Source organism: Danio rerio, chromosome 5, assembly GCF_049306965.1.
Source record: "Danio rerio strain Tuebingen ecotype United States chromosome 5, GRCz12tu, whole genome shotgun sequence".
Lineage (NCBI taxonomy): Eukaryota > Metazoa > Chordata > Actinopteri > Cypriniformes > Danionidae > Danio > Danio rerio.
This window is the reverse complement of record NC_133180.1, coordinates 43,486,071-43,509,209: the sequence shown is the minus strand read 5'-3', so window position 1 is coordinate 43,509,209 and position 23,139 is coordinate 43,486,071. Positions and strand designations below refer to the sequence as shown.

The following is a 23,139-nucleotide window of genomic DNA, read 5'->3' as shown; positions in this document are numbered from 1 at the left end:
TTACACAAATCATTTAACAGGTTTCTGCACACATAAATACACTAGAGATGTTCAAACCCTCTTCTTAATATAGTTTCCCCATTAAGATTTACTTTTCAAAACATCCCTCTTCCCTGGGAGCCGGGCTAAACGAATAATCACTGTTATTGCGCTCCTGACCGAAGTCAGACCCTCAGTTACCCCTCAGAGGTTCCATCACAGAAATTGCCTGTTATTTGCACACTATTGATTGATTTTACACAACAAAATTCAGAAACATTTGTCAGTTAATTAAAATAACTAACCCTCTACGTTGTTAATTAAATCATAATACTCATAAACATAGGAACACGTTGTTGTTTCTGTACTCTTAAACATACATCACATTTACACTCTTCTCTCGATTTTCATGCAAATGATCACTCTTTTAAGACTTGTTACAGAACATACAACTCATGCAGTTTGCTGTTTTTCTTTGGATAGACCCAAAATACATGTAAGCAAGCAAATAGTCGTCTCAAAATTCAAACAAAAAGTCAGATCAATTAACATTTTCTCAATTAAGTAACAGCCGTCACCTAAATCTGTTCTTAGTCTGTTCACGGGTTTTCTTTGTTCATATCCACATAGCTGCTGCTATCACCAAAGTCATAATCAAATTCATCCCCCATATCAATATTCATACCCTCTTTGTTGACAGCCATCTTTACCATCTGAAGGGATGTTGTAGATGTAATCAGTCTGCCCACTGACCATGATATAAATCTGAAAATACATGGCAGACAACACAATAACACTAGACCCACCCCCACTATAGGTAAAACTACAGTAAAGGCCCAGTAGATCCAGGTTCCCCATTTAAACGATAGCCAATCTAGCCAGGAGTTGTTGGCTTTCTTAGGCACTTTTACGGCCAATCTCATATCAACTACAACGCCAGTAATGTTTTGTTGTAATCAGGTTAATTAAGGTGACACTAGCAGCAATGCCAGTGTTGTTCTCCTCAGACCACACATTACTTGCACACAGAATGGATGCCAGCAATCTTTTCGTCCATCTTCAGATCCTTAATGTGATGGTCAAGCACAGCTTTTTCACCTCTCTTTTGGTTGCCTTCTCCTCCGTCTGATTGCTGCTTGGTGTTGTATTCAGAAGTTACTGTTTCACACACCCCTCTTGACTTTGTTGTTGTTTCTCCCCAGCTGTGACCTTGCTTCCCTCAGATAACAGCCTGCTGTTTTCCTTCAGATGGTTTCAGAGCTCCTCTTTCTCTCCTACTCCCTCGTGGAATCCTCCTCAGGTGGTGGAATTTTCCTGCAGTGCCCAGCGTGCACCCACGTCGCCCGCTCTGCGACCTTCACCGCTGTCTCAGTGGTCAGTAGCATTTGAAATGGACCCAGCCAACGTTTCGCTCTCCAGCTCTTTCTCCTCAGGTCCCTTATCACAACGAAATCGCCAGGCCTCAGATTGTGTAGTGGTCTCTCAGCTGCCTTCCCCAATGCGGCCTTTACCTGCACACAAACATTGGACAACACATGAGACATATCTTACAGTAATTCAACATGTCATCCTCACACACATCTGTTGAGGGCAGCTGCTGTTTACCCCCATTCACACCTACACACGGTGGTCTGCCAAAGAGAATTTCAAATGGGCTCAAATTCATTTTTGATCTTTTTCTCATTCTCATGTACATTAGGACAATGGGTAAAGCTTGAACCCATAGAAGCCCTGTGTCTTCACAACATTTTGCCAATTTGTTTTTTTCACAATACCATTTTCTCTCTCAACAGCTCCACCTGAAGCTCAATGGTAACTGCAATGTGTTCTCAAATCAATTTCCAAATATTGGCCCACTTGTTTGATTGCTTCATTAACAAAATGGGTACCATTATCTGAGCTTATTTTTTGTGGTATTCCCCATCTCGGCTCGATTTCAGTCAGTAACGCTTTTGCTACCGCAGCCGAATCTTGTTTTGAGGTTGGAAAAACTTCAACCCACTTTGACCACATGTCAACCATCACCAAACAGTACCTTTTCCCATTGCATGGGGACAATTCAATGAAATCCATTATCAAATATTCAAAAGGCCCCGTTGGAGGTGGATGAGATGATTGTGGAACTTTTATCGCTCTGGCCACATTATGTGTGTTGCAAATTACACATCGTCTACAGAAATTGTCCGCAAATGTAGTGAACCCCTTTGTGAACCACAGTTCAATCATTTGCGCAACCATTGCTGTTTTTGACACATGATCTTTACCGTGAAGTAATTTCGCATAATGTTGGGAAAAAAAATTTTGGTAAACACGCCTTGCCCTCAGCATACTTCCACACATTATCTTTCATCACACAGCCAGACTGTCTCCACTTGTTTTTCTCCAGCCCCGTCGCGAAGGTCTGCATATCCTGCAAAGAAGAACACATGTCATTGTCATTATCAACAGATAGCAGAGAACATTCAGAGTTGTCCTCGTCTCGGGACGCCGTGACTTTTGCTGCTGCGTCTGCTCTGGAGTTACCTACAGAAACAGAATCTTTGTTGTTAGTGTGCGCTACGCATTTACAAATGGCCAGTTTGTCAAGTAGTAAAATCGCATCCAGCAGTGCTGCCACTAAAGGAGCATTGACTATTGGTCGACCATCAGACTTTAGAAATTTTTTGTGTTTCCACAGAGCCCCAAAATCATGAGCTACCCCAAATGCATACCTAGAGTCAGTGTAAATGGTAGCTTCTTTTTCTGCCATCAAATTACATGCCTCTGTCAATGCCACGAGCTCTGCGGCCTGTGCCGAATAGTGCCCTGGTAATTTACCAGAAGCCATCACATCAAATTCAGTTGTTACAGCGTAACCAACCTTATTCTGGCCTGTTTGTGGATCTTTGAACGCTGAACCATCCACAAAGAGGACATTGTCACAATTTTCAAGTGGTTCGTCAGAGAGGTCAGGTCGTGGTGTACACACCTGTTCAAGTGCTGTTAAACAACAATGATGCCCTTCCCCATCCTCCTCAGTAGGAAGAAGAGTAGCTGCATTCAAACCAGTACATCGTTTAACAGTCACATTTGGCATATCTAACAAGATAGTGTGATATCTCAGCCAGCGAGCAGTTGACAGATGCGATGTTTTTTGTTCTTGAAGTATCATGGACAGAGAATGTGGCACCATCAATATCAGATCAGAATAACCAACAAAATCTCTTGAAACCATAACAGCTTTTTCCGCAGCCGCCACTGCTCTTAAGCAACGTGGCAGGCCTGCTACTGCAGGGTCAAGTTTGCTCGAAAAGTAGGCCACAGGTCGCAATCTACCTCCATGATCCTGTAGGAGCAATGACATCATGAACCCATTTCTCTCATCTACCATCTTAACAAATGGTTTTGTTGGTACAGGTAAACCCAATGCAGGGGCTTCAGCCATTTGTAATTTCATGTTTACAAATGCCTGCTCTGCCTCTGTCGTCCACTCTAGTTTGTCAGTGGATTTCATCCCCTTTCCTAATGTTAGGGCTCTCAGGGGTTGTTCCAAAATTGCATAATTTGGAATAAATGTGCGACAATATGAGCACATTCCCAAAAAAGACAACATTTGTTTTTTCGTCAGCGGTTTTGGTACATTTTTTATACCACTCACCCTTTTTTCAGACAGAGATTTACTGTGTGGTGCAATGACATGCCCCAAAAATGTTACCTTTTGTTTAACAAACTGCAATTTTGTCAAACTGACTTTGTGGCCCTCCTTAGCCAGGTGTTTAAGGAGAGTCACAGTGTCTTTCACACATGTCTCCTCATCCTCAGCACATATCAACAAGTCATCAACATACTGTAGCAAAGCAGTTCCAGCTGTCAGGGTCAAAGGTTCCAAACTTCTTAACAACGCTTCATTGTACAAAGTTGGAGATGCTGTAAAACCCTGACACAGACGTATAAAGGTGTAGCCTTTACCATTGAAATTGAATGCAAACCAAAATTGGCTGTCTTTGTCCACTGGCACACTAAAAATGCATTTGCCAGATCAACCACTGAATAGAATTGTGATTTTTCAGGAAATTGTGACAAAATCGTGTACGGATTTGGAACTAATGGAGCCCTTTGTTTGACAGCTGCATTTACTGCTTGTAAATCCTGTACAAAACGCCATTCTGTAGGCATCCCATTATCCCTTATCTTTTTCACAGGAAAAATAGGGGTGCGAACCTCAGAATTGTTGCATGGTACAATAACGCCCTGTTCCAGTAAAGCCTCAAACACTGGGGTAATGCCCTCAATGGCTTCCCTTTTCAAAGGATATTGTTGTTGACATGGTCTGTAATCAGATTTTGCAGTGATTGTAACTGGCTCACAACCTTTAATCAAACCAACATTATACTTGCTTTTAGCCCACAGTTCGCTGGGTATTTCTGCTAAAGCTGGGTGTATGTCTGTAGCGTTATAGTCAACCATGCAAGAATTCTTCACGCACATCTTGTCAATAGCAGTCACAGTTTTTGAAACAGCTGTTTTTGTTTCACTGTCTACTCTAAATGCTTCTGCGCTTTTGCTAAATTCCATCCCTCTTTCTCTACTCTCCCAGTCATCAGCTTCAACACACTGCTTCACAAACGGCCCTAAATCAGCCCAAGATTGTTGTTTACCCTTGCAAACTGATATGTGAGGCACAGCCTGTGCTGACAAGAGATAGAATGAAAGCTGCTTTTCTGACAGAGACACTGAAACTGCGCAAAAACTGCCATTCCAGTACATTTTCTCCAATTTCAAAGTTTCCTGTTCATCTTTCTCAAACCAAGCTTTTTCAAAATCATCATCCCTATCAATTACGACCTGTGACGTACAATGCAGTTCACCAGGAGACATCATATCACTGTCAAAAGGTTTAACTCGTTCTTTAGCCAATTTGCAAATTGAATTAGCCCATTCATTGTCTTCAATGAGCCATTCATAGGCCCACTTCGGCTCTTGTGATTCAATTTGTAAACAACAAAATTCCTCCCCTTCAATCACTCTCACACCAGAGGAATCTGCCGTTAAAATCAAGTTTAGTTTACACAAAATGTCCCTTCCGAGGATGGGAACGGGGCATTTTGGTGAACAAACAAATGCATGTCTGAAAATTTTACCCCCCTCTGTCTCACAGCTCAGCGGAGCTGTAAATCGCTCGATCACTGTATGACCAGATGCAGACAGAGACTCATGAAATTTGTTTTTCAAAGCTATTTCACACTGTAGGTCACATGGTCGTATGCAAGATCTGCTAGCTCCACTTTCAGCTAGAAACTCAACCAAAGTGGTCTCACTCAACATAAAATATTTTGGCATATTAAAAATGCTTCATTACCAAAAAAAAACAATGCCATTTCATCAGAAAAATGATCAACATCACTGTGATCAAAATTACAGTGGGAAATGCAAGCTTTTTCTTCATTGCAGAGAGCCAGTATATCAGTGTATGTGAATATGTGTGTATAAAAATGTGTCTGCATTTAAACATGTTAGTAAAAAATGTTCACTTCCCTTTACTGTAGCTGTTGGCTGCTTGCCCAGACCCTCTCCATTCTGCTCTTCCCTTTCCGCACATCAGCTCCGTTGTTGGTTTGCGCCTTTCGGGTCAATCCTTGACCAAAAGTCCATCTCGGTGGCAAGCGCAGACATTTGGTAGAGTTTCTCGTCACGTACCCCACAGGCTCTGTAGATTTCATTGCCATCCGTCACATTCCACTTTCTCCATCTTCTGGTATCTTTCTCACCCTTGACACCTTTGTCGCCTTTGAACTTGTGATATCTTTGGTTGTCAGGTCTTGGTTGGATCTTTGGTTGGCTGCTTGTACCAGAGCCATGTGCAGCTCGTTTTCTGCTTTCTTCTTGTCTTGCTCTTGCTTCACTCAGCTTGTCTTCAACATGTTGAGCACACAGCAGAATGTCCGTTAAATGTCCATTTCTCCAGTTCAAACAGATGTCCTCCACTCGCTCGAGGTGGGAATTTCGTTGGTGCGGTCAGAGGTCTTCTGGGACAGTAGCAGTTGAGGTCTGGGTCAGTTCTCAGGGCTCGCAGCTCAGCCACGGGATAGTGATGGTACAGCGGTACATGTATGGAAACAGATGTATAGAAAAGATTAGTAATGCTAATTAATCTTTCATTCACACTTTCACATTTTTCACTTGCTTTTTCCTTCACTTTATCTCCTTCATTCTTTTCCCTACATGACACTTCTTCATTCTCTTCCCTACATGCCAGCTGCCTCAGCAGCATTTTCCTCTTTGCCTCTTATCTTCCTTTCTGAGCCAACAATCAACAGTGTCTCCACACGACAGACACACATTCCTTACACAAAAACAACCTGCTTTTCCTTCTGCCTTCTCAATCAACTCTTTTCAAGAGTTCACACTTAGATATTGCTTGACAACTGTAAGCAGGTTTGGCATGCTGTCCCGGGAGAGAACCCTGAGCTCGGAGATAGTTGAGCCCAGGGCTCCCACCAGGTCCATAGAGCATGTGAGGGGAGTACGAGATCAGGTGGTTCTCGAGAGCTCCCCTTTTTGTAAAGGAGAAAAGGAGGAGAAAGGGGTGGATGGGGGGTTTCTTCGGAAAACGAAGATAAGGGAGTAATGTCTAGCTAGGCTACTTATAGTGGGTTAGGATAGATCTGATTGGCTAACTAATGAGTGTAGATAGGTGGCCAGCTGCTGTCAATTATATCACGTGCTCCTCTCGAAATTAGTTTAAAAACTTCACTTCAAGAGTTCACACTTAGATATTGCTTGACAACTGTAAGCAGGTTTGGCATGCTGTCCCGGGAGAGAACCCTGAGCTCGGAGATAGTTGAGCCCAGGGCTCCCGCCAGGTCCATAGAGCATGTGAGGGGAGTACGAGATCAGGTGGTTCTCGAGAGCTCCCCAAATGCATGAAGCTCGGGACAGCAGCCGTGTATTCGAAGAAACTCCCCAAAAGGCTTGAAATGCTATATCCGGCTGCTGGATATAGTTATTTGAAAAAGAAAAAGGTAAAGAGGGCTCCTTTGGAGCAAAGGGTGAAACAGGTTCCTGCGGGAACCCGAGCAGAGTTGGCGTGGGCTGTGAATACTCCTGCTTGAGTAGAGACTCGGGGAGACCCCTGCGGGGGTCAGAGCCATGGGGTGGGCGGGAATCCTGCTGGAGTCATATAAGGGAAGGGGAAGGAAGGACTCCGGCTGGAGAAGGGGGTGAAGGGGGGCAGGGGGGGCGGGGACTCCGAAGGAGTAATTTGCTCGAGGAACACTCCTTGCGGAGATAGAGCTGGGAGGTGGCAGCACTATATATAATTATATATTTATATGAAACATATAGATATATAAATATATAATGGGGTAATCTAGGGCCTTGGGGGGGAGTTTTTACTGACTCTTGCGAGAGTCGAAGCTCTTGGCTCTCCTGCGGGAGAGAGAGCTGTATGTGCCATCTCCAGCTGGAGTCGGGAAAAGGAATGGTCGGTGAAGCCCCAGCTGGAGGGTGAAATGGCAGTTGGCAGATGACCCCTGCGGGGGTCCGGTGCTCGGGACTAACTCCGCGGGAGTTAGAGCTTGAGGGTGACAGCACTATATATAAATATATATTTATATGCGTGGGTGCATATATATATACATATATATAAATAAATTTTAAAAATAAAAGACAAGTGTGAGAAATAAACAAAAATAATAAAAAATAAAAAAAAATAAAAATAAACATAAATAAAAGCTAGGGCCGGGGAGGGTCGGTGACATGACTCGTGTCACAGCTCGGGGTTGGGTGAGCTATTTAGCTGCCTCCAGTAGGAGTCGGGAAAGATGAGGGGGAGGTAAAGACTCTTACTGGAGGGTGACGGGCGCTATAGGTGCTCTGGGGGTGTTCCTGCGGGAACAGAGCGTGAGGGTGACAGCACTATATATAAATTCATATTTATATGCGTGGGTGCATATAGATATAAAATTATATAAATAAAATCAAACAGAGAGAAAAATAAATAGTGCTATACTATATGTCATTATGGAATGACATATAATATAAAAAGCTAAGGCCAGGGCAGTGAGATGATTCCTGCGGGAATCGAAGCTCGGGGTAACGCCCCTGCGGGGGCCAGAGCCATTGGGGGGGGCAGGGTCCTACAGAAGTTAGAAAAGTTGGGGGGCAGTGAAAACTTCTGTGGCAGCGGCCGGGGGGGGGGCAGGGTTGACAAGGGGGCCTGGGCAGGGAGAGAACTCCTACTGGAGTTAGGTGAGTGAAAAGGGGGAGAAGGCTGAGTGCAAATCAGCTGGAAGGAAGAAAGGAAGTTTGATGGCTGGGTCATGCCCGCGCCCTTGGGAGACTGGGTAGTTCCTCTGCCCTCGGGAAGCTGGTATGGTTGGGTCGTATTCTCTCCCTGGACTAGGCCCATGCCCTTGGCCGCTGGGATTACTGCGTCTGCTGGTGAGGGTCCTCTGAGCTTCCCTGAGATGGCTGTGGCTGAGTCAGATATAAGATTTGAAGGTGTCGGGAGACTACCTTCCTAGTGTTTGTATGTGTTGTTACGATAGCCCTTGTGTGCTGCTGTGGTGGTGGCTCCAATTCTGAATGAGTGACTGGATTATGAATCTGGTGGGAAGCCTGAATAGTCCTATGACTTTAAGGTGTTTTGAAACCAAAAATGGTATTGAACGGAATGTGTGGATGTGTTGAGCAGTGAGAAACTGATGAGGTGTTCTGGGGTAACTTAAAATGTATAAATGAATGCTGACGCAAATTGTGTATGCTGTGGTTATGGGATTATCATCTTAAAAGGAGAGATGGAGTCAGCTGCGGCTCTGCTTCTGATACCAGTTTCTGAAAATAAAGCAAAAAGAGAGTCAGCGATTTCCTATGCAACTAGGAACATGTACAACAGTTTTTTTTTTTTTTTTTCAGAATGTATTGACGATATTGCTTGTTAGAAGCGCATTGGCGGCCCCGATAATATACCCCTCGAAGGGGGCTGCATCTGTGTAAAAAGGATATACTGAGGATGAAGTTGAATAGCTAATAAATGAATGGCTTCTATTCCAGCGCTTAAGGAAGTAAGTATAAGCAGGTCGCATGCTTTAAGCGTCACCTGATGGTTACAAACCTTTATGAATTCTTTTCTGTTAAAACAGGAGTCGCCAAATATGGTACCGATGGGCACCAGGTAGCCCACGAGGCTCTCGTGTGTTGCTCACAGGCTTGATCTAAAATAGCTCACCATAACGCCACTTACAAGTAAGCTTTCTCTAATATAGAAGTAATGAAAAAATGTAAATATTTGCAAAGATAAATAAAATAGTGTTGCACATTGATATATTAATTACGGGGTATTTCCTACCCTGTTAAATCATTGTTGGTAACTTTAAGAGAATCATAACATGATCAGTGACTTCACCTGGATCATTATTATTAATTATTACCAAAAACTTAAATTATAATTAAAGTAAATTGAGCAATTTGTTATTTCAGAGGTTGGTGACTCCCATGTTAAACGCTAAAAAAAACATTTTCAAGAAAGCTGAAAACCTGTAACCATTGACTTTCAGGAAAGAAATACTAAGGAAGTCAATGCGGCTGTCCGTAGTGCCCAGCCACAATTCATGACACTTCGTATTCTGCCGCGCCGTGGAGCGCTATTTGTACAATTGATTAGTTTATTGATAAAAGTATGAATGTGTGAGTCTGGTGTGCATTAATCTACTATTCTCTGTCATAAGCTCGCCGCGTCACCGCGCCGTCGGCGCCTCTGGTGCGCGACGCTCTTCAGGCAGAGTTTGTTACGGCCAAGATCGGATTTAGATCCTTCTATTGCGGAGATTGTTGCTGCGAGATGAAGTAGGTGAGTGACGAAAAGGCATCCCTGCGGGATAATGCGCATGTGTGTTTGATGTTCTAAGATGGATGCACAGTTTATGCTTAGCGTGATATTTTTGTTCCAGAATATAAAAGGGGACTGATTTGTCGATTTATTCAAGTAGCTTATTAATGCTTGAAATTCTATCACTCCAAATTGATGCTTAAGAATTCTATAGAAGTGCTTAAGCCGGAGGTTCTTCCGCAATGAGAATGCAAATATTAGAAAACCGGTCACTAGTCTAGCTGGGGGATATTAGGGAGAGAGAAACGGGGCACTTGTTGGTGAATTACGTGCAAACGCCGTAGTTATTGGCGAAATCCAGCGGATCGTTTTTAAGCATAAATGTGTGGGCTACTACTGCATCCGAATGTTAAACGGACTACGAAATATAATTGTGACCTCCGATTGCCAAAAATCGGGTGGCAGGTGTAATATTGATTGCAACCGAGCGCTGCAGCCGTCTAGATTAGATAGATTGCTTGGTTTATAACGTGATAAATTAAGCATATTTATTAGGCAGAATCATGCTGTTAAAGCTGAAAAAGGCAGAATTATGAGGAGATGAAAGAGCCGTTATTAGACATTTTTGGAAACGTTCTAATGCCCATTTCAGTAGGGCTGGTATGGATGTGCTTATCGGGGAATTGCTCTGTGATTTCTGGTTTAGCGTTGGTGGACGGCTAGTGAGGTTGTGGGAAGGGAGCGCCGAGATCGGCTGTGCTTCAGTAGACGAAACCACTTGGCTGACGGCGTATGCATCGCCGCAGTAGCTGCGAGCTTGTTTAAATTAGAGGGGAAAAAGCAATGATACGCAAGGTAGAGGGGCGGGGTGCGTAGCCCGTAGGTGGTAAGGATCGCTGAAAGAGGAGGACTGGAGTGTGCACTGGAATCGGGCTGCAGGCTGGAAGAGGTGAGGTGGGATTCCCAAGAGTTGCTTTAATGTCCGGGAGATTGGTTTTATCCGTGTTTAGAATTATGATTGCTGCAATATGTCCAAATCCAATATTGCTTTTTAATCCTTTCCTTGATTCTCCGGGGAGGCGGAGAGATTGCGGGTTTAATGTCTGTTTAGGATAGGGGGTGTTGCAGGAGCGTGTTATGTCCTGGGGGTGGCGGTGAAGACGTGGATTCGCAAGTTTTTTGGGTTTAATGCAGCGGCTTTGAATTGTGGTCCCGGCGTCTAGGAGTTTGGAGGAGTTCAGTGACAGTCGTTGTTGGATATGAGAGACGCATGATGATGCTGGAGAAGGTACGTAGCGGAACTGGGGATTGCATTGTAATCTGGCTGGAGTGGATAGGCCTACGGCCTCTTGTTGGAGCCTCGGTCTCGAGCTGACTTTCATGCTGGGCTGGTTGTTGTTAAGACGGGGCTAGTGTTTTCAGGGAGCGCGGAGCTTTCTTTCTTGTATGTAGCTGCACTGATGCTGTTGTGATCTCCGCCGCCGTCGCTGTTGTTGTTGTCATTTTTTGTAGTTGCTGACGATGGTAGTAATGGTGGTGTGGTATTGTAGTTGAAGGATAGTATGAGATGTGGAGGATCCGTTTTGTCCTTGAGTAACTTTGGAGGAGCTAGAGCGGACCTGTCGTTTGTTTCTTCGGAAAACGAAGATAAGGGAGTAATGTCTAGCTAGGCTACTTATAGTGGGTTAGGATAGATCTGATTGGCTAACTAATGAGTGTAGATAGGTGGCCAGCTGCTGTCAATTATATCACGTGCTCCTCTCGAAATTAGTTTAAAAACTTCACTTAATTTGTTTAACCTAGTAACACTCAACATTCCCTTTCCCTCAGAAACTTGTGATACTTTATTAGTTTACCTATATCTTGCATGCTTTTTTTCTTTTTCCATATAATTTTTTCCCATATTCCAAAACACCGGTCTATCATATCTTCGTACTTTGTTTTGAGACGTCCCCATGCTGGCAAAAACTTCCCCTGGACTTTGTTGGTACCTATTAATCTGTCAGACGTCTCCAACAGATTTCGATTTTTCACCTAAAATCGACAAGTTAAGCTTTTCAGCTCTATTTCTCGTGGCACACAATTTCACTTTCCTTTTAGAAGTGAATCGCCCGGCCCCTGATTTCAACCTCCTTCTGGAAGTAAATCGCACAGCCTGGATTTCAGCTTCTTTTTGGAAGTAAATTGTACAGCCCCCTGATTTCAACCCCCTCCCGGGAGTAAATCGCAGTTAGCTAGCCGAACGTATTAAAAAGGTCTTGATCTTAGACAGGCGCCAGATCTCACTTGTATAAGGTCTTGATCTCAGCTAAACGCCAGATCTCACTTGTATAAGGTCTTGATTTCAGCTAAACGCCAGGGGCCTGTTTCAGTAAGGAGGTTCAAACAACTCAGAGTTTAAACTTGAACTCTGAGTTGATTTACCAAGAGATTAAAAACTCAGAGTTTTCGGTTTCAGAACAGCTGATCTGAGTTGGGTCAATCAACTTCGAGTAGACCAACTCAGAGTTAAGTGCGCGCACCGTGACTTTAAAAAGGCATTATCAATGGAGCGCAGACATTACGAGTGACTATGGCAATATCTTATAAAAGAGATCACCATTTCTTTCTCCAGCTGAACTTGATGTTCTCATGCAAAGTTATAGCAAATATGAGTGTGTATATATTTGAAAAGAAGCAACCATCAGTGAAGAAGAGACAGTTAGCGTGGGAAAACAGCTGCTCAAGTTAATGCCTAATTTAACTTTTTAAGTATTTAAATATTTAAGTATAATAAAATAAGTAATGTAATTTGTGACGTTTATATTTTTTTCTAAACTTTTTTATACATTTATTAGTTTTAAATGATTTAACAGTGCACTTGTGTGTCTGCCTTTTTTATTGATCAAGTGATAGAGGTTAATATAACATTTAGAAGGTAAGCAGTACTAAAAATAATTTTTAGAAAGAATAATAATCCCATTAATCTAGTTACAGTGCATGTCAAAGGTGAATTTAATTTAATTATTTATTAAAAAAGGATAAGCCATTCTAGTACAGTTCTTCTGTGTGTGACTAAAATGTAGGCAATAGCTATGTTTCCATCCAAATATATTACATAAATTTATGTGCAAAACTGGAATATTGCATAAAAGATGCGAATAAAATTCCATCCAACGAGTCAAAGAGAAAAAAATTGTCACTTCCTGATTAAACTGGCACCAAATATCAACAGTAAAAACAGAATTTACTGTGGTAGAAGAAGCTGCATCGTTTATTTAGCCTAATTAATGTACTTGCGCCTCGATGTCAGAAGACAATGCTGAAACACAATGAACAAGTGGGGGCGTCTGAAGCCATGAGACGCGGAGACTCTTGACACGCACCAGACGTTCGGAGGTAATTAATAATATACACTAATACTGAAACAGTTAAGGCATTTTAGAATGACTAAAACAATATTTAAGACGTGTTACAGTGTGCCCAGCCTGCTGGTTTGTCCATTTACACACATTTTCATTATCATATGATCATGATCTTTTTTTTAATGTACATACTGTAATTTGTTCAGTAAAAGTTTTTCCATCGTAGTTTATGCGCACATTTTCTATCGAATAAAAGTTTATCCTACTCAGTTATGCATGTTTTTTATGCATATTTAAAAAAGTTATGTGCATCATGACGTTTCTATCAATCGTTTTTATGCACGTATCCAAAATGAGCATTAAAATAGGTGTGTGGAGATGTAAGGCTAAGGCGAGAAATACCGCTTCATCTTTAAAAAAAGGGAGGAGACAGACAGAAACTCTGAGTTTAGAGAATAAAACCTGCTTCTGACCAGGTTAGATTCACAGAGTAAGTTACCACAGTAACTTACTCTGAGTTAAAGTTACCTCTCTTTCAGAAACAGGCTTGACTTACCCTGCTTTCTAGAGTTTAACAAACCTGCCATTTTGAAACGGAAAACCCAGAGTTTCTCTCATTTCAGGGTTAAAATACTCTGAGTTTTCAGTTAACCTCCTTTCTGAAACAGGCCCCTGGTGTCATTCATTACACACAATGCCTCAAAATTGAAGACACTTGTTGCTAATGCTGTACACAGCAAATTTTAGATAGTAGATTTAACTACCTTAGAGTTAAAATTAACACTCCCTCAGAGTTTATATGGGAACCACTATAAGTGTTAAAAATGACACTTTTGAAAGTGTTAACATTGTCAACACCAAGAGAGTGTTAATTAGCAAACTATTATTGTATAAAATATCTGTTAAATTTCCGAAAAAATACCAGCAGCTGTGGTTGCCAGAAGCTTTCTGTGAAAAACATGGAAGTTTTATAGAACTGTATAAATTTACAAAAAATAACCATATTTCATGAACTAATACAATGTTCAGTTTACAAAATCATAGCTTAGTGCACAAAAATGTAAAGTCTTTAGATGCAATAATGTTTTCATGTGTGATTGCAATTAGCAAACAGATTTTGACTGCATTAGTAACTACACAGTTACCTTTAAACAAAAGAAGATGCAGCATAACATCAAATACTCTCAGTTCATCTTGGACTTGAACAGAGACGCTATTATCCTCCACAATGGTGACACAAAAACTGTTTAGCTGTTTTTCTTTTTTCTTTTTTTTCTTTTTTAGATTTTATGAAAAAATACCAGCAGCTGTGGTTGCCAGTAATCTGCTGTTTTTAACATTCATAAATTCAGTTTACAGAATATTTCTGTTAAAAACACATTCAACAGTCTGTATTTTTTATCGATCTCACACTGCAAATTTTAGATTTAATAGATTTAACTACCTTAGAGTTAAAATTAACACTCCCTCAGAGTTTATATGGGAACCACTATAAGTGTTAAAATAACATTTTTGAAAGTGTTCAAATTTTTAACACCCAGAGTGTTAATTAGCAAACTCTTATTGTGTAAAATATCTGTTAAATGTATGTCAAAATACTGGCAGCAGTGGTTGCCAGTAATCTGCTGTTTTCAACATTTTACATTCGTAAATTCAGTTTCCAGTATATTTCTGTTAAAAACAAATCCCATTGTCTGTATTTTTCATTCCAACACACTTAAGCCTTAAATTCCAGAGCAAAATCCTCACTAGTGTCCTCCCTACAGAGGGCTGAACACTCAAGACAGTGATGAAATTAATGAGACAATTAAGTGTCTAATTAAAGGAGGATTGAGAATTGTTGATGAACAACTGTTAACAAGCAGAATCACCGAAGGAAAGAAAAACACAAGCCAAAACCAAAGATGAAATCAACTGAGAAAAAAACTCTAAATAAAATAATAATCAATAAAAATAAAACAAATTACACAATAAAAAATTTTATTTTTCAACATCTTTAAAAAAACTCATCACATTAAACAACTTATCATGGAGCTTCACCTATTACTGACCAGTGACTTTATTTCTGTCATGTGAACAAAAGCTCTTAATGAAATTTCTGTTGTTCATTTGAAGTCACCACGATGGAGGACAGAGTCTGCTTTAGTCGGGCTCTTCAACTGCTTGCCATAAATGTCTTTTATTTTGGCTGCTATAGTTTGTGTTAATTGCACTATTTATACATATAGCAGGAAAAGTCGAAAGAAAATTAAAGTGTCAGTCTGAAGAGATTATTTATGATATCAAAGCCATCCTTTCCTGCTTGTTTTCTAACTCAAAATCATATTAGTTATGTGTGAGAAATACATAATATACACAAATGAAACCACTGAAGATCCAATAAAATAAAAATACAATTCACAATGAGAATGTTTGATCTATGGCAGAACTTATAAACACCCAGACATCAACAATTAGTCTTTGAATCTCAATAATGATGACAAACAAAAAAATAAAAATCAAGTAAAAAAAAAACACTACTGAACTATCACCTCCCAAAAACAACACAAAATAAAGGAAAAGAAAGAGATTGTAAGAACATAAAGCTGCATAATTTATTCATGCTGCAGTGCATGCTGGGAGCTTTGTACTATGCTGGCACCCAGCATGCATTGCGGCATGAACCATGCAGCTTTTTTTTTTAGCAACCACGGTTGAGGTTCATATGTTGATTCTTGATGACTGTGTGTCATACAGAGCAAGCTGGAACTTAAATGTTTAGTGCATGACACTCTAACTATTAATTGCATCCTAATTGTTAGTTGAATTTTCTATGACTATATTTGCATATTTTTATGAATCAACTTATTAAACACCTGAAATTTTATCTATAACAATCAAGCACAAACAGTAGAGTTTCTCTTTACCTTTCTTGCTATAGCTGATGAGTTTTAGAAACACAGCTATAACAGTCAGAGAAACTTTTGTATATAAGAGTAAAGCTTCAAGAGCTCAAATAAGCAGCCTCTGATCTCCATGATGGTGAGGTCAAATGAAATATTTTTTAATAAAAAAATCTAAACCTCTGTTCATTGTCAAATATTCTTACAGAAATGAAGTCAAACTGTATCAGTGAAGCTGCTTATACTATTATTTAATGGAGTTGTTTAATCCTCTGTTTTAATTCAGTTGGTTTGGTGTGAGGCTGTGTCTGTAGTTTTATTTCTTCCTTCAATTTCTTATTCTTTCAGTGATTGTGCTTGTTAACAGCAGGTGTTCAACAGCAGGTGTCTGAATTCACTTATTTGTGGTCATTCACTCTGTCTAGTGGACTAAACTAATTGACCAATTTAAGGGCCAGGTGAATGAGGGTGTGGTGAGATTTCAGACACTCTGATTAGTTTCTCTAATACAAGGGTTTTCTACAAAGGTAGATACATGTTACTCTGTATGACAAGGAGGCAAATCAGCTTCCAACGCTGAGAGGGTTATTTTACCTTTATCTAACTCTAGAATTTTAACACTTTACTCTGAATTACCACAACACTTGAAATTTAACACCAATGAATTTGCTGTGCGTGTAATTAAACAGCATGCACTTACATTGCTTGGGCCACTAATAGAAAATATATGAGTTAATTTTATTATTTTAATTTAATTAATTCCTAAATAGCTGTACATTTTACAAAGTCAAACCTTGTCAAACCAATCTTGCTCATTTAGCATTATTATTACAGTTTCGTGAATTATAAATTAATTGATTTAAACTTCATTATTATTATTATTATTATTATTATTATTATTATTTTAACTATGTTTATTATTATTATTAATTATTTATTATTTATATGTTGAGATGAGATGAATCGTTTACTCACGTGATTCAGATTGGCGATTCAAATTGTGGTTGCTATAGCAACGCGTGGTATGATTTGACTCCATATATAAACACCGAGACTCGCCGCTATCTGTTGATTGAGGAGAGGCGAATTTCTGAGACATTTGCTGAGGATTACTGTGCTGATACTGCGATTCTTCAAGGAGACCAGAGAATTTCTGACAGAAGACTTTTATTTTACAAGGAGATCGACGCTCAGAGCTGAAATTATTCCTTTTGACACGTTTTGTTGCTCTTTTGTTGTGTTTATTTTGATTTTGATCTTGTTTTTATTGACATTTTTATTGATATTTGATCTTTGTTCTTGTTTTCAGGTTTGCTGGAGTTTGGAGGAGTTTGTCAGATGGGTGAAAACCGCAGTGAGTGTTTTAGTTTTTATTTGTTTATGATCAATCATGATATGATGTTGTGTAATGTTTGGGGAAATGTGATGTAAATAAACTGGTACAAATGAACCCATTTCAACACAACTGTTCCCCGATATAAGTGATCAGATGTCTTTTATTCTCTGTAGATGCAGCTACTAAAGTTAATTGTTGATTAATTCTTATAATCTTATAATAAACGTGATATGTTGTTGTTGTTGTCGTTGTCTCAGGCCGCTCCAGATCCAGGAGTTCTGCTTTCATCCAGGCAGCTGTTCAGGACGTCAGGACACATGATGGTGATGGTGGAACCCAGACCGTGAGCCAAGAGCTTGATGGATTTCTCGCACCTCTGCCTTCCCTGTTGGCCAAATCTGTGTCCACAGATCAGGGTAACAGGAAGAGGAAGCGGCAGAGCGGCAGCCAGCAAACACCAGAAGATGAACGTCCGTCCACCTCATCTAGAAGAGCTCTCAAACGCTCTCGCAGAGGTCAGAATGGCTTTTTGAAGAAGTGATGATGATGTTTCAGTAATGCTCTTTTACAGTTTTCTCTACTGCTGCATGTTTTCTTTGAACACACATTTCTACTGCTCCTCTGTGTTGCAGACGCGTATGCAAAGGGCCCACTGCTGGGAGACGGTGGATTTGGCTCTGTGTTTGCTGGGATGCGCAGGTCTGATGGACTGCCAGTAAGTCGTTTTCTCCGCTCTTCATTCAAACAGCCTTTAGAAATCCTGATCTCAGTAAATGTGATGTGTGAGGATCAGGCAGGTGTGATTTATTATGCTTTATCTGTCTACAGGTCGCCATCAAGTATGTGTCTAAAGAGCGGACACAGAGGAGACTGAGAGTTGTGAGTTCAGTGTGAACCTGTTGTTGTGTTTGATGTTTCATTGGGTTCTGAATCCAATCGTTTGTCCTGCAGGAAGGTCAGGGTCGGCTGCCGCTGGAGGTGGCACTGATGACCCGCGTCAATTCAGCTCCTGCCTGCCCCAACGTCCTGCAGCTGCTAGACTGGTTTGACCGTCCCAGACGCTACATCCTGATCCTGGAGCGTCCGGATCCCTGCCAAGACCTCCAGAGCTTCTGTGAGGAGAACGGCTGTCTGGATGAGGGTCTGGCCAAGAAAGTGCTGGTGCAGCTGATCGCGGCTCTGAAACACTGCGAGAGCCGCGGAGTCCTGCACCGGGACGTCAAGCCAGAGAACCTGCTGATCTCCACAGAGTCCCAGGACATCAAGCTGCTGGACTTCGGCTGTGGAGATCTGCTCAAGCGCTCGGCCTACAAATACTTCGCAGGTGGGTTTGTGTTGCAGAAGGAAACACTCTGTGGATGTTTGTGAGCTTTTGATGATCCACCAAAGGGAATTTGTGTGTGCTGGAGTGTTTTGAACGGGTGTTTGTGTCTCCTTGTGTCTCTCAGGAACGATTCAATACGCTCCACCTGAGTGGTTCTGCAGACAGCGCTACCATGCGGGTCCAGCTACGGTGTGGTCAGTGGGAGTGACCCTCTTCAACATCCTGTGCAACCGTTTCCCCTTCGGAGGCTCACTGAGGGTCACGTCCAGGAGCAAACTGACCTTCCCCATAACTCTGTCAACAGGTAAGAGACTCACTGAGAGATCAGCAGAAGTGTGTTGCTCTGTGTTTCTGAACACGGTGTTGTGTGTATCAGAGTGCCGTCAGCTGATTGGCTGGTGTCTCAGTCCAGCGGCGGCTGATCGGCCCAGTTTGGACGATATTGAGCGCCATCCCTGGTTACAGTGAACAGGTGGCCAGTGACTTGACACTTATCTGAGTGACGCACTCATGGCTTTGATTGTGTTGTTAGGGTCAGTCTGGATTAATGATCTTAATGATTTGTGTAGGGTGAGCAGGAGTCACACAGGAAGTGCAGAGAACTGCTTCCTGATCACCTGCAGAATGAGGAGTGGGCACCTCACTAACTAATGGCCGACTCACCCAGGGCCGGGGCCCCTTTACCTGCACTAAGCCACCGCTTCAGATGACTTTAATGTTAATAGGGATTTTAATAATAAACGTATTATTTAGACAAATAATCCAGGTGTAGTGTCTTCCTAGAGTGACTGGAGAGAGCTCAAATAAAGGGAGAGTTCACACAGAAATCCAGATTTACTCACTGTTTACTCAAACTCAAGCGGTTTCAAATCTTTAAGAGTTTCTTGTTTTCTGTTTTGCACAAAATAAAATGTTTTGAAGAAGCTGAAAACCTGTAACCGTTGACTTTCATAGTAGCAAAAACAAACAAGTCAATGGGTACAGCTTTTCAGCTTTCTTCAAAATATCTTCTTTTGTATTGAACAGAATAAAGAAACTCAAACAGGTTTGGAGCAAGTGAAAGGGAGTTAATGATACAGAATTGTTATTTTGGGGTGAACTATCCATTTAAGTCCTCTTAATGGAGGTTTTCATAATGGTTTTAAAATGAAGATTGCAGCTCTACTGACTGAGGCTAAAGGTGTGATGAAATATTGTTTTGGTTGTTATTCCATTAAATGATCTTATAGATCTATAATATATAAGTTTTGGTGGAGTTGTTGTGGTAATTTGCCCACAGTAGCAGTAAAACCTCTGAAATGGTGTACACATCTGATGATCTAAGACCTAGTTTTTTGTTTTTTTAATATTAGGAATGTTCAGAGCTCTGTTAGATGTACATTTGCATTCTACATTTCTGTTGTTGTAGCAGGGAGATGTTTGTTTTGTGGCATGAAAAGAGTTTAAGAACTTCAGTTTTAGCTGGGAGTACTACTGCATATGCACTCATGTGATTGGCTTAAATTATATTAAACTGAGAGACCCAGAAACAACACTGAGTCCTTTCTGAGACTGCAAGTCAAATATTCTGAAAAAACATTTAACCTTTCTTAAATGTATTTACATTTTTAATCATTAAAAACTTACAATATTAGAATCAATGAAAATAGGATGCAGATGCCAGAACATTGTCATTAACACTCTTTTGAATCATATTTCTACTAAAGAACAATGACTTTAGTTTACTCTACTTTACATTCTGCTGGTTCTGACATTAGAATAAATACTGAAGTCTGAACTCTGAGCTCTTTCATTCCTCTGCCTTTGTTGCTGTGTGGAAGGCATGTCTAATGAAGCATAACACACTTCATCACCAGCCTGAAACAGAATATATTTAATTAAAATAAGAAACAAATAAATAAACAAATAAATATATTATATTATATTGATGTAATTTATGTTGCTGCTAAACTATTGCGAATAATATATATTAAAATTATTCTCAAAATGTGCTCATACTGTACCTCAACATGTCTGTTCTCAGCCCCAGAACCTACAGAAACTTAACAAAAGATAAGAATAATTTACATTTTATAATTTGAGATATACATTTTTTACGAATAGCTGATGACCTGTAGTTTTCTTCTGACAGAGGCAGTAGACGCAGATGGAGAAGAGGAGAACACACACCGAACACACACCGAACAGCAGATTCCAGCAGAAAACACACTCTGATGCAGGTGATGTGGAGGTGCTGTTAAACCGTTCAGCACAAGGAGACTCTTGCTCTAAAATGAACAACAGGCCATTATTAAAGTGAATATATATTTAGTTATTATATTCATTTTATTTTATCTTTACTGATTACACACAATAATGAAAAATATGAGTTTAACACGGATGAATTTGCTAAAAGTGGTTGGAAAATCAGAAGTTAAAGATTCTAATATTAAATACACTATAAATCATCGTTTTACAAAATATAATGAATTTGCTGTTAATTTAATTTAAAGTATTATTAGAAACTAAGATACACTTTAAAAACTAATTATAAACACTTATTTTACTAATATACTTTATTAAATATACATTATTTCTGTATTTGAAGTCGGACTATGGCTGCAGGATTGTGTTGCTTAATTATTTGCAGGACTTTGCATTAATTATCGATAAAATTCATTCAAATAATATTAAAATAATAAAACTTTAGGTAAACATGTAAACTTATCATTAAAGCACAGCTATATTATGAAGAGATAAACTATAATTGACACTAATATTAGCTGTAATCCATAATCATCAAAATGAACTGAAATAAACACTTGAAATAAATTATTCTGAGTGTAATGAATGATTAAATAATTCCCCAGCACGGTTTAATTGAGAAAATATCTTTTGCAACACATTTTTAAACATAATATGTTAAATAAATAATCTCTAATAACTCATGACACAATATTTTAATAGTTATTTTACAAGACACTAGTATTCAGCTTAAAGTGCAGTTTAAAGGCTTAACTGGGTTAATTAGGTTAACTAAAGTTAGTTTAATTTAGGCAAATCATAGGACAACAGTGTTTGGTTCTGTAGCCAAAAAAAAAAAAAAATCTTACAGGGCTAATAATAATGTGCTTAATTTTTTGTTTGTTTTTATCAAAAACTGTTTTCACTTCAGCCAAACTGAAAAATAAACTTCACTGATCTGATAAGATCTCTTAGATCATTGTCACAAAGCACAGATTTTCCATTAGGCTTTCTTTAGTCTTGTGTATTGATTAATGTGCGCGAGGGCAACTATTGGTTTAATGAGGGAGTTTTCTGAGAGATGAAGAGCTGTAAAGTGAGTGTTCAATTACAAAAAGAAATGATTATACAAACTCAGTGTTTCCTTTTATTAACATTGACAAAACCGTATCACTTTAAAAGAAATATGATTATCAAAGCATGTCTTAGAGCGAATAAGCCCAACAGGTTTTTTATGTAATCGCCTTTTATCTTAATTTATATATAAAATAAATGTTTAATTAGTAATCACTACTGATGGGTTAGATTTTCAATATTCAATATTGTTCAGTAATTATTCAGCAGTAATTAAACATCTCTGTAGCATTTCCTCCTGCAGATGTGGTTCAGTCAGTTCAGCACTGCAGGGAGCTGTCCATTGTGCTGAATTTACTCCACACTAAACTCTCTTCTCACATTAAATTCATTATAAGTGTCTGATCAGTGAACAGGATGCTGTCATTTCTCAACAACTAAAGAAGGTCTAATGTAGAAATTAAAAGATAATAGGAAATACAAACAGATGGATTTGCTTTATGAAAGGAAATTTTGTTGAATGATTATTACAATTTGGTTTAAATGTTGAATGTTGCACTCGTACATGTTGCATTGCTCTGCTCTTCTTTAAATAAATCAAACCTCAGTTGTGTGCTGTTTACACTGTCTCTGATTCATGGCACGTATTTTAATAAATCAGACTTTTGCATCTTCAGTTTCTCATCAATTCCAAGTCATGAAAATATTAAAAGCAACATTTACAGCTGCAGCGTGCACTAAATATTTTCTTACTTTTCTTATTTCTGTTTTTTTCTAACCACAGTTTATCTCATGCATTGATGTGTGTATTGAGCATGCAAGATCACCAGCTTGACCACAAACAGTTTTAGGACATTCAGTCTGTTGCATGCCTGAATAAAAACACTTGTGGTTTGTGTTCTCGCCTAGCTTTTCACAGCAACTGCAACATCACTGCACCAGGAGCGTCAGTAAAGACCAAGAAGAAGAAGAAGAAACACAGCACTGAGCCTGAAAGCTGATGTACTGTAGGCTGCAAGCAGAATCCTTTATGACCCAGGGATAATTTAATATAAAAAATGTATATCAATATAATAAATGAATCATATTATTAATCATATTATTCACTTTATAAATAATTTTTAACTATATTCAAAAAATAGAAACCTGTTTACCTTTAATATGTTTAC

General features: G+C 39.7%; 1 protein-coding gene across 3 annotated transcripts; it reads left to right on the top strand.

Moving 5' to 3' along the window:
- The first annotated feature begins 17,083 nt into the window (after positions 1 to 17,083).
- LOC100537890 (serine/threonine-protein kinase pim-3-like) lies at positions 17,084 to 22,972 on the top strand. 3 transcript variants are annotated; one of them, XM_073951328.1, is made up of 8 exons: positions 17,084 to 17,367; positions 17,607 to 17,864; positions 17,982 to 18,064; positions 18,178 to 18,228; positions 18,301 to 18,673; positions 18,798 to 18,977; positions 20,805 to 20,892; positions 22,880 to 22,972. In XM_073951328.1, exons 1-7 carry the CDS (start codon positions 17,352 to 17,354, stop codon positions 20,885 to 20,887), a joined length of 1,044 nt encoding a protein of 347 aa, XP_073807429.1. In that variant the 5' UTR covers positions 17,084 to 17,351; the 3' UTR covers positions 20,888 to 20,892; positions 22,880 to 22,972. The 3 variants fall into 3 exon arrangements, with proteins under 3 accessions (XP_073807429.1, XP_073807427.1, XP_073807428.1); XM_073951326.1 differs by lacking the exons at positions 20,805 to 20,892; positions 22,880 to 22,972 and adding exons at positions 19,050 to 19,145; positions 19,243 to 20,197; XM_073951327.1 differs by lacking the exon at positions 22,880 to 22,972 and having other exon boundaries at positions 20,805 to 22,699.
- Positions 22,973 to 23,139: the final 167 nt, after the last annotated feature.

Excerpts from the sequence above, each read along its gene's own strand:
- LOC100537890 (XM_073951326.1), top strand. Across the intron at positions 17,865-17,981 it reads TCTCAAACGCTCTCGCAGAG|ACGCGTATGCAAAGGGCCCA; the intron begins GTCAGAATGGCT and ends TCTGTGTTGCAG. Across the intron at positions 18,978-19,049 it reads CCCCATAACTCTGTCAACAG|AGTGCCGTCAGCTGATTGGC; the intron begins GTAAGAGACTCA and ends TGTGTGTATCAG.